This window comes from Thalassophryne amazonica, chromosome 12, assembly GCF_902500255.1.
Source record: "Thalassophryne amazonica chromosome 12, fThaAma1.1, whole genome shotgun sequence".
In the NCBI taxonomy this organism is placed as follows: domain Eukaryota; kingdom Metazoa; phylum Chordata; class Actinopteri; order Batrachoidiformes; family Batrachoididae; genus Thalassophryne; species Thalassophryne amazonica.
Window position 1 is genome coordinate 56,278,136 of NC_047114.1, and position 15,965 is coordinate 56,294,100.

General features: G+C 41.3%; 1 protein-coding gene across 5 annotated transcripts in view; it reads left to right on the plus strand.

The window, feature by feature from the left end:
• Positions 1-15,965, plus strand: part of LOC117521777 (microtubule-associated protein 4-like) — a 309,678-nt gene that overhangs the window by 270,899 nt on the left and 22,814 nt on the right. For all 5 annotated transcript variants that reach the window (XM_034183119.1, XM_034183120.1, XM_034183121.1 and 2 more), the window contains one exon: positions 2,854-2,913. In XM_034183119.1, the coding sequence (XP_034039010.1) occupies positions 2,854-2,913 (60 nt within the window). The remainder of the gene's footprint in view (positions 1-2,853; positions 2,914-15,965) is intronic.

A 15,965-nucleotide genomic window follows, 5' to 3' on the forward strand; every position in this document is an offset into this window, starting at 1 on the left:
AAGCCTGTGTGAAAAGGTTCACATAACAGACACAGACAGATTTTAAATGAGACACACCAATGTTAATTTGGCCTCTTGGTTGTCCTTTCAGCCATCTGTCATTGTGAACACTTGTTGCTTATCTGCACCGTTTTTTTATCATTCCATGTTGTGACAGTTCTGTGTTGATTTGTTTTGTGTCAGAGTGGCCAGAGCGATAGTTGCCCCGCTGAGTTCGATATGCTTGTGCTGTCATTCTGTAATGAGAATAATGCCTGAGGCAGTTTTTTCTCTTACTGCTGTCACTGATGTGCGAGTTCATGGGGTGGGTACAGTTTAAACCTTGCTCCGGTATGGCACACTGGAGCAACTTCTGCTAGGATTTGGCACTGTATAAATTAACTGAATTGAATTTTCCAGAGTCAGATAAACAAAATTATTCTGCAGTGGTCTCCTGTTTTGTGTCCATTTGTCTCTGGCGGGTGTACGGCTCAGTTCTTATCATTTAGTGATTTAATTCTGCCCCTCTACTGGTTGTGTAGTGTTTCTCTCTTGGCTTTCTTGCCTCATGGGCATTAATAACAGGATGTGCAGCAACTCCATGACAATGATTGCAGCTAGTATTAGGGAGGGGTGTTATTTCAAAAAATGTGGAAATCTATAAATGTTTGCATGGAATATGGAAATATACATGGAATAAACCATAGCAGGATAAATTTTGGGTCATTTGGTTCCAAAAACCCACATGGATGGAACATTTGAAAATTTCAAGTAACGCGTGTGTCGTATATGTGCTGTTGACGTAGAAAACCACTCTGTTGCTTATAATTAGTTCATTGTGGCCATGTTATTCTTTATATATGATGATTATACTCAACTGATGTTCCTGAAATAAAAACTACATAGATTTTGTTTGTTACAATTGATCGTAACATATGTACTGAAATTAGGGTTTTTTGTCAATTACTCTTAAAAAACACCAGATAGGCTTATTGTTACTATAGAAGTTGAATATAAACTTGGGGTCAAGCAACATTTGGAGCTAAATTTCAAGTCTCTAGGTGCAGCGGTTCTCAAGATATGACATTTTCGTCAAGATTTTTGGTGATTTTTGAACCCGATATCTTCACTGGCTCCGTCCATATGGGTTTTTTTAAACCAAATGACCCAAAATTGATCCTGCTATGGCTTATTCCATATATATTTCCATATTCCATGCAAACATTTATAGATTTCCAAATTTTTTGAAATAACACCCCTCCGTACTAGTATGTTACAATCGGTACACCGTACCACACCCACTCCACTGCTGGTTTGGCAAAAAAATTAAATAAAAATAGCGACTGGTTGTGTTCAGTGTCTGCATTGCTGTTACCCTCCAGATACTTTAAATATATAAAAGTCATGATAGGATCAAATGATTATTATTACGAGTATGCTCTTCACTAGCGTCAGAGTTTAATTCATGGTAAATCCTGGTGTCGCAGGTATTCACACAAAGAAATTATGGGTCATTTGTCATGGGAGGCCCTGATTTCTCAAATTCCTCACTCTCTTGCTGGTGTTGTGACAAATTGTTGAAATACGTACCAACTGATAGTGAGCACATAGCAGAGTCATACGCCACTGTGAGTGGAAATTTCCCATGATGGACCACGAATGGCTTTGAATAAGCCAACAATACTAGTTAACAGTGACCACAAGCACACCACAGTGTCAACAAGAGTGATGAAGAAGTTGTCAAGAAATGGTCAGCAGTTGTGTATGAGATTTTCAACTTTTCTCAACTCCATGTCAGTCCGCAATCATCATGAGTCACATTGTGACCATTTCAAAAGGGGGTTAAGCCCTGTTCTGCTATGCTCACAGGTGTATGAACCAAAAAGGGGTGTACTGAGAAATGCCCGGTCCTTGTGTACAAGACTTAATGTGGTGAACGTTGCATTTGCAGCAATAAAACGGAGTACATATTATGCTGATATGTGATTGGATTTTGCTGCACTAATCATCAGTCGTGAATGTGATGTGTCGAAAAATGCCACATTCCCTTCATTTGTTACATTTTAATGGTCTTAAAGTCCACCTGAGTGGCAGTTTTACAACCCCAATTCCATTGAAGTTGGGACATTGTGTAAAATGTAAATAAAAACAAAATACAATGATTTGCAAATCCTCTTCAACCTATATTCAATTTAATACAGTTCCTAGACACTTATTGAGCATTGTTAGAAGGAAAGGTGATGTAACACAGTGGTAAACAAACCACTGTCCCAGCTTTTTTGAAACGTGTTGCAAGCATCCATTTCAAAATGAGCAAACATTTACACAAAAACAATAAAGTATATCAGTTTGAGCATTAAATATCTTGTCTTTGTGGTGTATTCAATTGAATATCGGTTGAAGAGGATTTGCAAATCATTGTATTCTGTTTTTATTTACATTTTACACAACGTCCCAACTTCAATGGAATTGGGGTTGTACACCACAAAAACATACTGTATGTAAATGAATTATCCTTCCATTCAGCTGGCTGTATTTAAACATTAGATTGTATTTGTGCTTCTGCTAACTTACTCTTGTTATTTTTGTCACTAGTAAAAATATTTCTCACACCTCATCAATCTTTGAATTGATTTTTCTCCACGTCGTTGTACAAGGTTTTTTCTTTTTCTCCATGATGATTTTATCCTAGTATTCATGTGCTGAGTGGCTGAAATTGCCCGTTGAGTCAGTCCCGCTGCTAACCCACATATCCAGCCTCTGCTCCATCTGATCAGTTCCCATGTCTCCATCCTCCACGTGCTCCTCCACCCTTTTGTGTAACGCGTGTGGTCGGTTGGAGGTTGTATTGACCGGGGGTGGTTGTCTCCCCAGGTCTCCTCCACCCCGAACAACAAGACATCAGACCCCTCTACCCCAGCTGCCAAGTCCAGAGTGAGTCCCTCCCATCTACACCTTGCACACCAGTACATCCTCCCACCTTCTCTCTGCATTCACTGTGTACACCACCCATTCCAAATGCACGTAGGATACACCAGACCATTCTACACCAACGAGACCGTGGTGGCAGTTGGTCTTTGGAGCAGTTATTAATATCAGCCTCAACCTACACTGCAGTTTACACTCATTCCATCTCATCTGTTACCAAAAGCAAACTAAAGACTGTTTCAGTGACACTGTATTTAAATGAAAACTTAATTATATATATATATATATATATATAAATAAATGAACCTAAGCAATCTTCATATAGACACTTTCTAATCTAGGCCTTTCAGATTACATGTTTTAAATGGATATGCCCAATTTCTTTTTTGTTCATCTTTTTCTTATTATTATTATTATTCTTGTTTTGTATGTAATATTTTAATCATGAGAATCCTAATTCATGTTTGAAAGTTATCTGCAGGCAACATTGGGAACTCAGATGACTAAAATTAAATAAAGAACTCTACATGTAATTCTAAACATTAAAAATATGTTATTTCAAAATCAAATAATGAAATATTTTGGCATATCTCCAGTATCATGTAATCTGAGAAGACCTACAAATTCTTATATTTTGGCATATCTCCAGAATCATCTAATCTTAGAATGCAATGTAACATATTCAGTGTCAGAACACAGCCAAACCATTCATATTTCTGTACAATTTGGTCAACATGAATGTATGTAGCTTTTCTCATGCCGTATTTGTACAGATTGTATCATATTAGGATTTTACAGTTGTGCTCAAAAGATTACATACCCTGTTAGAATTTTTTTGCTTTTTTGGCCATTTTTATGAGAATATAAATGATAACACAAAAACTTTTTTTTCACTAATGGTTAGTGGTTGGGTGAAGCCATTTATTGTCAAACAACTGTGTTTACTCTTTTTAAATCAAAATGACAAGAGAACTACCCAAATGAACCTGATAAAAAGTTTACATACCCCTGTTCTTAATACTGTGTATTGCCCCTTTAACATCAGTGACAGCTTGGAGTCTTTTGTGGTAGTTGTGGACGAGGCTCTCTGATGGTAAAGCTGCCACTGAATATGTTTCAGACTTTATTTACATCAGTTGCAACGAAATACAAACAATATGGCACTCTATGGTAAATCTGCATGGGGTAGACAGTTCTCAAAAACTGAGTGACTGTGCAAGAAGTAGAAGAGTGAGGAAAGCCACCAAGACACCCAGACAACCCAGAAGAAGTTATAGGCTTACAGTAGTGTTCAGAATAATAGTAGTGCTATGTGACTAAGAAGATTCATCCAGGTTTTGAGTATATTTCGTATTGTTACATGGGAAACAAGATGCCAGTAGATTCAGTAGATTCTCACAAATCCAACAAGACCAAGCATTCATGATATGCACACTCTTAAGGCTATGAAATTGGGCTATTAGTAAAAAAAAGTAGAAAAGGGGGTGTTCACAATAGTAGTAGTGTGACATTCAGTCAGTGAGTTTGTCCGTTTTGTGGAACATACAGGTGTGAATCAGGTGTCCCCTGTTTAAGGATGAAGCCAGCACCTGTTGAACATGCTTTTCTTTTTGAAAGCCTGAGGAAGATGAGACGTTCAAGAAGAACAGCGTAGTTTGATTAAAAAGTTGATTGGAGAGGGGAAAACCTATACGCAGGTGCAAAAAATGATAGGCTGTTCATCTACAATGATCTCCAATGCTTTAAAATGGACAAAAAAAACAGAGATGCATGGAAGAAAATGGAAAACGACCATCAAAATGGATAGAAGAATAACCAGAATGGCAAAGGCTCACCCATTGATCAGCTCCAGGATGATCAAAGACAGTCTGGAGTTACCTGTAAATGCTGTGACAGTTAGAAGACGCCTGTGTGAAGCTAATTTATTTGCAACAGTTCACAGTGAAGACAGTGAAGCATGGTGGTGCAAGCATCATGATATGGGCATGTTTCTCCTAGTATGGTGTTGGGCCTATATATCGCATACCAGGTATCATGGATCAGTTTGGATATGTCAAAATACTTGAAGAGGTCATGTTGCCTTATGCTGAAGAGGACATGCCCTTGAAATGGGTGTTTCAACAAGACAATGACCCCAAGCACACTAGTAAATGAGCAAAATCTTGGTTCCAAACCAACAAAATTAATACCTCGCAGATGTGAAGAAATCATGAAAAACTGTGGTTATACAACTAAATACTAGTTTAGTGATCCACAGGATTGCTAAAAAAGCAGTTTGAACATAATAGTTTTGAATTTGTAGCATCAACAGCAGATGCTACTATTATTGTGAACGCCCCTTTTCTACTTTTTTTTTTTACTAATAGCCCAATTTCATAGCCTTAAGAGTGTGCATATCATGAATGCTTGGTCTTGTTGGATTTGTGACAATCTACTGAATCTACTGGTACCTTGTTTCCCATGTAACAATAAGAAATATACTCAGAACCTGAATTAATCTTTTTAGTCACATAATACTACTATTATTCTAAACACTACTGTACGTGGCTGTGATTGGAGAAATTATGCACAGTGCAAGCTTTGCATTTTGTATCACCAGTTATCTGTCTTCATGATGAAGTGGTATAGAGGAGGATTTTCTTAAAAAGAAGACCTGAACGTTTAGCTACAAATTGCCAAAAGGTACATCTGAGATGCAAGCCTGGATTTGATCTGTTTTGGTGAAAGAAAATCCTTCTCTGCTCTACTCCACTATGAAGCTAAGAGTAGTGATGCAAAATGCAATGCTAACCCTAACCCTAACCACTTTGGATCAGGGTAATTTGGGTAGTTCTCTTATCATTTTGATTTAAAAAGAGTAAACAGTTGTTTGACAATAAATGGCTTCACCCAATCACTAACCATGAGTGAAAAAAGTTTTTGTGTTGTCATTCATATTCTCCTAAAAATGGCCAAAAAATCAAAAATTCTGCCAGGGTATGTAAACGTTTGAGCACAACTGTATAATTGGACAGACATACTTTTTTTTATGGATAATCTATAATGTACTTCTGGGGACTGGGGTTAAACATGTCCTCTATTTGCACTTGATAATATTGTTTTCCCTTCATGTTTATGAGTCCTTTGGATGAAGGTCCTTAGGACTAATGCCATGATGATTCTTGCATGGTGCACAGGCACTGTCCGGTTGCCTAAAAAAAATCTCATTGTCCTTGAATTATTCTAAGGACTCCCAGGGCTGCCCAAAAGTGCAAAAATACAATATTTCACACTGATTTATTACAGAAAAACTGTTAATAACTTTTTCTGTAATCTTGTATGAAGATTATTTGGGAAGTTGCCTACTAATAATAAAAAAGAAAAAAAAAAATCAAATTTTCCTTGAATCATTCTCAGGGCTCCCAGGGCCCTCCCAAAGGGTCAACATGCAATTTTTCACACTGTTTGAGTTATCACAGGAATAACTGTTCAATAACTTGCTCCTCTAATTTAGCATAAAGTTCTCTTGGGAGGCTGCCGACAGACCAAAAAAAAAAAAGAACAAATAAATAAATCTCACTGCCCTTGAATTGTTCTAAGGGCTTCCCAAAGCCCCTGAAAGGGACAAAAATGATATTTTGCTTACTTCTGAATTTATAGCTGGCAAACTGCTTATTGAGACTTTTCTTGTTCTGCATATAGATTCCTTGAATGAATGTCTATCTGCACAAAGATTTTCATTGACCTTGAATTATTAATGCCACTTTCCTCATATTTGGTCAAATTTACTCTTTCTTTGATCAAAGGACTTTAGGTTCTCTTTACCCTCCTTTATAATGGATCCATGGCCATTCCCCTTGAACGGTTGCCGTTATTAGAACTATTCTCCCACTTCAAGTTCTGACCTTTAAATAATAATTGGCACTAATTTATGCCTTATTTTTGGGAAACAAAATGCTTGTTAGTTACAACTACTTAAAGAAAAAGATTACAGATAAGAGAACATTTTCAAAGCTCCACAACAGAGAAAAATTATTTCCTGAAACATGAAAATAAGTACAGCATTCAAAAGTTTCTACATATTTCATCAACTAAAAAGTTATTTTCTTACACAGATTTTGAATTCATCTTAATTTTTGCAATCCAGCCAGTATGTGTATGTGTAATGTAGACTATCTCTGTATGTCATATTTATTGTTCCACAATACAAGTATATTGTATTATACAGTCATCTCAAATGAGTTATCTTTTTTATTTATTGTTATTCACCACTTATTTTAGATTTCCTGTGGCTGTATTGTACTTCAACATCACGTTTTATTTACACTGCAACATCTTAACACTTCAGCTTCATATACTCAACAAAAATATAAACGCAACGCTTTTGGTTTTGCTCCCATTTTGTATGAGATGAACTCAGACCTAAAACTTTCTCCACATACACAATATCACCATTTCCCTCAAATATTGTTACAAACCAGTCTAAATCTGTGATAGTGAGCACTTCTCCTTTGCTGAGATAATCCATCTCACCTCACAGGTGTGCCATATCAAGATGCTGATTAGACACCATGATTAGTGCACAGGTGTGCCTTAGACTGCCCACAATAAAAGGCCACTCTGAAAGGTGCAGTTTTATCACACAGCACAATGCCACAGATGTCGCAAGATTTGAGGGAGCATGCAATTGGCATGCTGACAGCAGGAATGTCAACCAGAACTGTTGCTCGTGTATTGAATGTTCATTTCTCTACCATAAGCCGTCTCCAAAGGCGTTTCAGAGAATTTGGCAGTACATCCAACCAGCCTCACAACCGCAGACCACGTGTAACCACACCAGCCCAGGACCTCCACTTCCAGCATGTTCACCTCTAAGATCGTCTGAGACCAGCCACTCAGACAGCTGCTGAAACAATCGGTTTGCATAACCAAAGAATTTCTGCACAAACTGTCAGAAACCGTCTCAGGGAAGCTCATCTGCATGCTCGTCATCCTCATCGGGGTCTCGACCTGACTCCAGTTCGTCGTCGCAACTTCGCACAGCCATTGAAGAGGAGTGGACCAACATTCCACAGGCCACAATTGACAACTTGATCAACTCTATGCGAAGGAGATGAGTTGCACTGCATGAGGCAAATGGTGGTCACACCAGATACTGACTGGTATCCCCCCCCAATAAAACAAAACTGCACCTTTCAGAGTGGCCTTTTATTGTGGACAGTCTAAGGCACACCTGTGCACTAATCATGGTGTCTAATCAGCATCTTGGTATGGCACACCTGTGAGGTGGGATGGATTATCTCAGCAAAGGAGAAGTGCTCACTATCACAGATTTAGACTGGTTTGTGAACAATATTTGAGGGAAATGGTGATATTGTGTATGTGGAAAAAGTTTTAGATCTTTGAGTTCATCTCATACAAAATGGGAGCAAAACCAAAAGTGTTGCGTTTATATTGTTGTTGAGTGTACATGTTATGCACAATTGCCAACCTAAATCCTTTATACAGAACCACTACTTTCATCCCATACATCTCAAAATCCACCAGCATGCTACAACTGGAGTTACAGAAATAAATACATAAATAGCATGTCTTCATTCAACATAAAGGAGGGGAAAAAAATAGCAAATTCATATGGGAAATTATTTCCAGGGCCCTGTCGGCTATATATATAAAATCAGTGTTCTTATTGGTTAATATTAAATACTTTACTAATAACTTGAGGGCCATGATGTTCATGCTGCTTGAAGTTATTTTAAAATCTTCACAATGTTTTTAAAAGGGAATAATTGAAATCATTGACTCTGTTTACGTCTTTCTGCTCTTTTTCTGCCTGTATATGTGAGTGTGTGTGTGCACACTAGGGATGGGATGACTAGTCATAATAGACTAAGTAACATCCGAGTAGTCTACTATTTTTATTAGTCGACTAGTCAGAAGCCATTTATTACATTCATTTAACCCTTAAAAGAATAGACCTGCTTGAGCTGCCAACGCTCCCTTCACTCAGTGAAGAAAGTGTGTGAACCTTGGCAGGTGAATTAGTCAGCTTAGATGGGTAGTCTATGCCTAGTAGATTAATGCATGTACTGTATTCTTGCTAATGCTTTTTTGTATTTGTGATTTTGTCTTTATATTTGTGAAAATAGAGGTCACATTTGAGTTTCACCATGAAAATTCAAAATTGGCTTTATTCATTCAATGTCAAATTTAGTCGCCGACTAGTCGACCAGTCGATGACTAATGGTACCCAACTAGTAGACTAATGATTTTCATTAGTCATCCCAACCCTAGTGCACACGTGTTAAGAATGTGTGTGTACGCCGCTCAGTGACTCAGCTTGTGCTGGTGCCACCTGCGTCATCATGCAGGTCTCAGTGTGGAGAAAGAGACAAAGACAGACACAAGGATAAAGAGACGGTGTGTTGTTTCTGCTTCAGGTCCATTTAAAGTGCAACTAGACAGACAGTGACAGTGACAACACAAAGACAATCAGATCAGATCAGAATCAGACATCATGCAGGAAATGAGCAATGATGTAGAGCAAACAGACTGAGCTGTTACAACTATAATTTGACCTTCATATGAATGAACAAAGCTGACATACATTCACTGCCTGCTTTCTTAAGTGCACTTATTCTGCTCTCCCTAACAGCAAATATCTAATCGGCCCATCACATGACAGAACTACAATGCATTTAGACATGTAGGCATAGTAAAGAGGATCTGCTAATTTACAAAACAAGCATCAGAATAAGAAAGGTGATTTCATTGACTTTGAACATAGTTGCCGGTGCTGGACAGCTGTTTTGACTATTTGAGAAACTGCTGCTCTGCTGTGATTTTCATGCACAATCATCTGTAGGTTCTACAGATAATTGTTATGGTTAGAGGTCCGGACAGGACCAGTACAGGCTATGGACCCAAACACTGGGAGCAAGGAAACAGAGCTGGTTGTGAATGAAAAGATATTTATTTGCAAAAAGGAAAATAATAATGCTGCACTGGGGGTGCCAGCAGAGTGAAGAGTCAGCTTGCTCGTAGCAGTGGAAAATAGGGAGCTGCAAATTCCCAAGCCAGTCTTGAAAGTGAACTGAGATCTTGGAGTGTATGGATTCTAGAGCCGGGACCAGGTGGGACGCACAGAGCCGAGAACAGGAACTAGGAGAACGGAGGAGAGAGATGGTGAGTGATTGCACTCATAACACTAGAAGCCTTTAACAATTAACAGTTCACTGAAGGCTACAACAGAAATGTTCACAGTTCTGCGAATAATGTTCTCAGTCTAGGAAATCAGGTTTGCTGTTCAGGAATCGCTCACAGTTGATGAATTATCTTCAGAGGCCAAGTGCTGCTCGTCTTGTGATGCAGTTCCAATTAAGCAGAACTTGACTTTAGAAAGGACTTGGAAAGTTCTTAGTGGTTCAAAATCAGAGTTTCATACAGTTCTTGAGAAACAGTTCTTGAAAATAGTTCTTGGTACTAGTTATTGGAGACAGTTCTTGGACATGCACAGTCACACACAGGAGCCAGGATCTCAGAGACATGCAGGAGCTTAACTGAAGCGTGGCAGAACTATGCGCTCTGAAGTTGAGAGCCAGTGAGTTCTAGAGTGACTTAGTGGAGAGAGTGGCCGGGTTTGAGATGAGCTGTGAAAAGCTCTGATGTCAGAGCGCATGGAAGCGTCAGCGTAGACAAGGTCATGGATTTCTCATGGGGAGTCAGCATGTAGAATCCGGCAGCGAGTGAGCTGAAAGCCTGGGTTTTAGTAGCCTGCTGCTGATGAGCCGCCCATGCACGTCAAGTGTGTGGCAGTGATGAGAAGCAGGTGTTCCTCAGCTCTGAGTGTGCCATCTGGGGGAAAGATTCACAAACTATACACAAGGTTAAAAGCAGGGAAGGTGAGAGAGGTAGCCAAAAGGCTGGCCACAACAGATCATGCTCCTGTAAAAAATAAAATTCAATAAATAATGAAATAAAACATCTAATGGGTGCTGGTTCTCTGAATGAAAATTACTTATTGATGGCAGAAATTAGAAAAGAATGGCCAGATTGGTTGAAGTTGATAAGGCGACACCAGAATTTGAAGCAGATGGCCTACAGCATCCAGTTGTTAAGTGTGACGTAACGCATCATGTGATTTTCAACTTCCGGGTCCAAACAAAAAAAGGCATGCTGTCATTAATATTGAGAACTGCACTGAGATGCTCTAATCAGGCTGCACTTAAACCGTTGCACATGGACAACAGCATTAACGTCGCAACATAAAACTCTTTGTATATTGTATCTAAAACTCTCCTGGATATATTAATTGGGTTTTTAGACATTGTTATTGTGTTTGTTTTATGTAAAAATGCCAGAAGCTCAGGTCGTTTCTCCGTTATTTTCAATGGGAGTTGCTGTGAGCTGCGATCGCTTCCTGTTCATGTCATTCGGGGGAAAGTGAAGTTTGCACTTTAACGTCATGTTTATTGTCCTTTACAACACTGTTTGTCCTCTTTGTTCCAGAGTAATATACGAGGGCTGTCAATAAAGTAATGGTCCTTTTTATTTTTTTCAAAAACTATATGGATTTCATTCATATGTTTTTACGTCAGACATGCTTGAACCCTCGTGCGCATGCGTGACTTTTTCCACGCCTGTCGGTGACGTCATTCGCCTGTGAGCACTCCTTGTGGGAGGAGTCGTCCAGCCCCTCGTCGGAATTCCTTTGTCTGAGAAGTTGCTGAGAGACTGGCGCTTTGTTTGATCAAAATTTTTTCTAAACCTGTGAGACACATCGAAGTGGACACGGTTTGAAAAATTAAGCTGGTTTTCAGTGAAAATTTTAACGGCTGATGAGAGATTTTGAGGTGATACTGTCGCTTTAAGGACTTTTCACGGTGCGAGACGTCGCGCAGCGCTCTCAGGCGGCGTCATCAGCCTGTTCAAGCTGAAAACCTCCACATTTCAGGCTCTATTGATCCAGGACGTCGTGAGAGAACAGAGAAGTTTCAGAAGAAGTCGGTTTCAGCATTTTATCCGGATATTCCACTGTTAAAGGAGATTTTTTTAATGAAAGACGTGCGGACGGGTCCGCGCGTCGGCTCGCAGCCGCCGCGACGTTCCGCCACAGGAAAAACACCTCCATTGGAAGCCTTAAGGACAAGTTGGAACATGTCCTGCTGTTAAACAATTTCTCATATACTCACTCCACTGAAAGCCATCAAAAGCCACCTGGATTTTACAAATGGTTATCAACACGGAGGTGTTTTTCCTGTGCCGCCGCACCGCGTCGGCTGCGTCCCGACGCGCGGACCCGTCCGCACGTCTTTCATTAAAAAAATCTCCTTTAACAGTGGAATATCCGGATAAAATGCTGAAACCGACTTCTTCTGAAACTTCTCTGTTCTCTCACGACGTCCTGGATCAATAGAGCCTGAAATGTGGAGGTTTTCAGCTTGAACAGGCTGACGACGGCGGCTGAGAGCGCTGAGCGACGTCTCGCACCGTGAAAAGTCCTTAAAGCGACAGAATCACCTCAAAATCTCTCATCAGCCGTTAAAATTTTCACTGAAAACCAGCTTAATTTTTTGAACCGTGTCCACTTCGATGTGTCTCACAGGTTTAGAAAAAATTTTGATCAAACAACGCGCCAGTCTCTCAGCAACTTCTCAGACAAAGGAATTCCGACGAGGGGCTGGACGACTCCTCCCGCAAGGAGTGCTCACAGGCGAATGACGTCACCGACAGGCGTGGAAAAACTCACGCATGCGCACGAGGGTTCAAGCATGTCTGACGTAAAAACATATGAATGAAATCCATATAGTTTTTGAAAAAAATAAAAAGGACCGTTACTTTATTGACAGCCCTCATATATAAGATGTCTGAAATTCGGTTTGTGTTTATTAAACTTCATGCAGGTTAAACGTAGCAGACACGGATCATTTGGAATATTTGTTTTAGCAAGTTTTCAGACAAAAATATGTTTCCAAACAAAAATATGGACCAAGCGACAGCTAGTATTTCAAAAAACACGTATGTTGAGGTTCCTGTTATGGTTCCGGCTGGAGCGAGAGTCGAACCCAAAAGCTGGGAGCAGAGATGAGGCAGAATAAATCAGAACACTTGTTTATTTACAAGGGAGGATTATGTACAAGGGAGATAAAGTGTTGAAGGCAGCCTAGCCGAGTGGAGACCGGCCCGCTCTGCGGTGGAACCAGGGAGCCGCGGTCCTGATGGAGTCAACCCAGGCTGAGTGGATCCGGAGCCAGGTGGCCGCCTGCAAGCTGTCGACGTGGTCTGGGAAAGATACACAGATGGGTGAGGACTGGACCGAGTCAAAGCCAAAAAGTAGAAAAAGATCACAGTCAATTAGAAACAGTTTGTCTTAGCTGAGTCCAGAATGCTGAAATAAGCTGCAGCTGTAGGAACAAGCTGAAGCTAGGAAAAAGCAGTGACAAAATGCTGAGTTAGAAAGCTCAGACAGGCACACTGAGATGAGCTGCAGCTTATAGGAGCAAGCTGAAGCTGTAGAAAAGCGGCGACAAAAAGCTGAGCTAGAAAACTCAGACTGGTAGCAGAAAAATACAGAAAGTCTTCTATGAGCTTGGGAGCTCAGAATTAACAATGCGTAGGAACGCGTAAAGAGAGGCCAGTTACCGTGGAAGGTACGCTGGGTTTCTGGCGAAGATAGAGTGAGGAGCCAGGGTTTATATGCAGGTGCTGATGAGATCAGGATCAGGTGTGTTGATCAGCTTGAGGTGCGCCACCTGTGCAGAGGAGAGAGAGAGAGAGAAGCAACAGCAGCAGGAGCAGAGACAGGTAGCCCACAACAGTTCCACTACAAAATTGTTGACATTGTTTTGTTTGGACCCAGAAACAGATTTATCACGTGATGCGTTACGTCAGAGTTTAACAACAGGATTGGCAGAAGGCCACACCAGCTGACCCCTGTCACCTAAGAACCGGAAACTGACCACAGTGGGCATGGGTTCACCAAAAACTGTACAATAGAAGTTTGAAAAAAAATGTTGACACTGCAAAAACTGTCCCTCTCAAAATAAGACAAATAATCCTAAATCTAGCTACACTGTCTTGTATTGAGCATAAAAAACAACAAGATCTGCCAGTGCGGTCAGAGATATTTACCTGGTTAGAATTCTCAAACTAGCAAAAATGTCTAGGCACTGAATAATCAAAACATAAAACTAGACAGAAATGCTCAAATTGAAGCAATCTGTGCAATTTTCAAGCAATTAAATCACACTTATTTAAGATGGAATTCCTTGAAATGACTATTTTATTCCCTGATTGAGCAGATGATAAGAATTCATATAACAATAATAACTAGCAACAAAAAACTTAAAATTTTAATTCAGGCAGCACAGTGGCTTAGTGGTTGGCACTGTTGCCTCACAGCAAGAAGGTCATTGGATCGATTCCCACCTGTGGCCTTTGCATGTTCTCCCTGTGTTCATGTGGGTTCCTTCCAGGTGCTCCAGCTTCCTCCCACATTAAAAGGCATGCAGGTTATGTGGATTGGAAGCTTTAAATTGTCCGTAGGTGTGCGTGCGGTTGTGTATGTGTTTGTTTGTCTACATGTGGCCCTGTGACAGACTGGCGTCCTGTCCATGATCTAAGCTGCCTCACGCCCTATGACTGCTGGAATTGGCTCCAGCGCCCTGTGACCCTTAATTGGAGTAAGCAGTTGAAGATCATCATCATTGAACATCATGCAGGTCTCAATGTGAAGAAAGAGACAAACAGACACAAAGATGAAGGGACGGCGTGTTGCTTCTGCTTCAGGTCCATTTAAAGTGCAACCAGACTGACAATGAGAACACAAAGACAATCACATACATCTTGCAGGAAACGAGCAATGATGTAGAGCAAACAGACTGAGCTGTTACGACTATAATTCACCTTCATATAAATGAATGAATACACCAGAGCCAGCATATACTCACTGCCTGCTTCTACTGCTACAATTGATTCCTTGATGCAAGATTAAACCCTAGCTAATAAAAATCTTAAAATAAGATTTTTATTCTTTTTATTTAGCTAGCTTCCAGAATTGATGCCTTAATGGAAGACTAAAGACTAGCAAAATAATCTTACAATGAGAGACAGCCATCCATCCATTTTCTTCCGCTTTATCCGGAGTCGGGTCGCGGGGGCAGCAGCTCAAGCAAAGCCGCCCAGACCTCCCGATCCACACACACCTCCCCCAGCTCCTCCGGGGGAACCCCAAGGTGTTCCCAGGCCAGCCGAGAGATGTAATCCCTCCAGCGTGTCCTGGGTCTTCCCCGGGGCCTCCTCCCAATGGGACGTGCCCGGAACACCTCTCCAGCGAGGCGTCCAGGGGGCATCCGGAAAAGATGCCCGAGCCACCTCAACTGACTCCTTTCGATGTGGAGGAGCAGCAGCTCGACTCCGAGCTCCTCCCGAGTGACCGAGCTCCTCACCCTATCTCTAAGGCAGCGCCCAACCACCCTGCGGAGGAAACTCATCTCGGCCGCTTGTACTCGCGATCTCGTTCTTTCGGTCATGAGCCAAATCTCATGAACATAGGTGAGGATCGGAACGTAGATCGATCGGTAAATCGAGAGCTTTGCCCCCCTACTCAGCTCTCTCTTCACCACGACGGTTCAATACAGCGACTGCATCACTGCAGATGCTGCACCGATCTATCTATCGATCTCACGCTCCATCCGTCCCTCACTCGTGAGCAAGACCCCGAGATACTTAAACTCCTCCACTTGAGGCTGTGATCCTAGGAGCTGTGTTGTCAGGGGCTTTGAGCCCTTTGTAGGGTCTCCCAAGGCAAACAGGTCCTAGGTGACGGGTCAGACTAAGGGCAGTTCAGAACCTCCATGACCAGTAAAAAATCAAGGACCGAGACGTCGCCCGGTATGGCGGAGCCGGGGCCCTACCCTGGAGCCAGGCCTGGGGTTGGGGCTCGTGCATGAGTGCCTGGTGGTCGGGCCTTAGCCCATTGGGGCCTGGCCGGGCTCAGCCCGAAAGAGCAACGTGGGCCCGCCCTCCTGTGGGTTCACCACCTGCAGAGGGGGCCACGGGGGTCGGGTGCAGAGAGGATT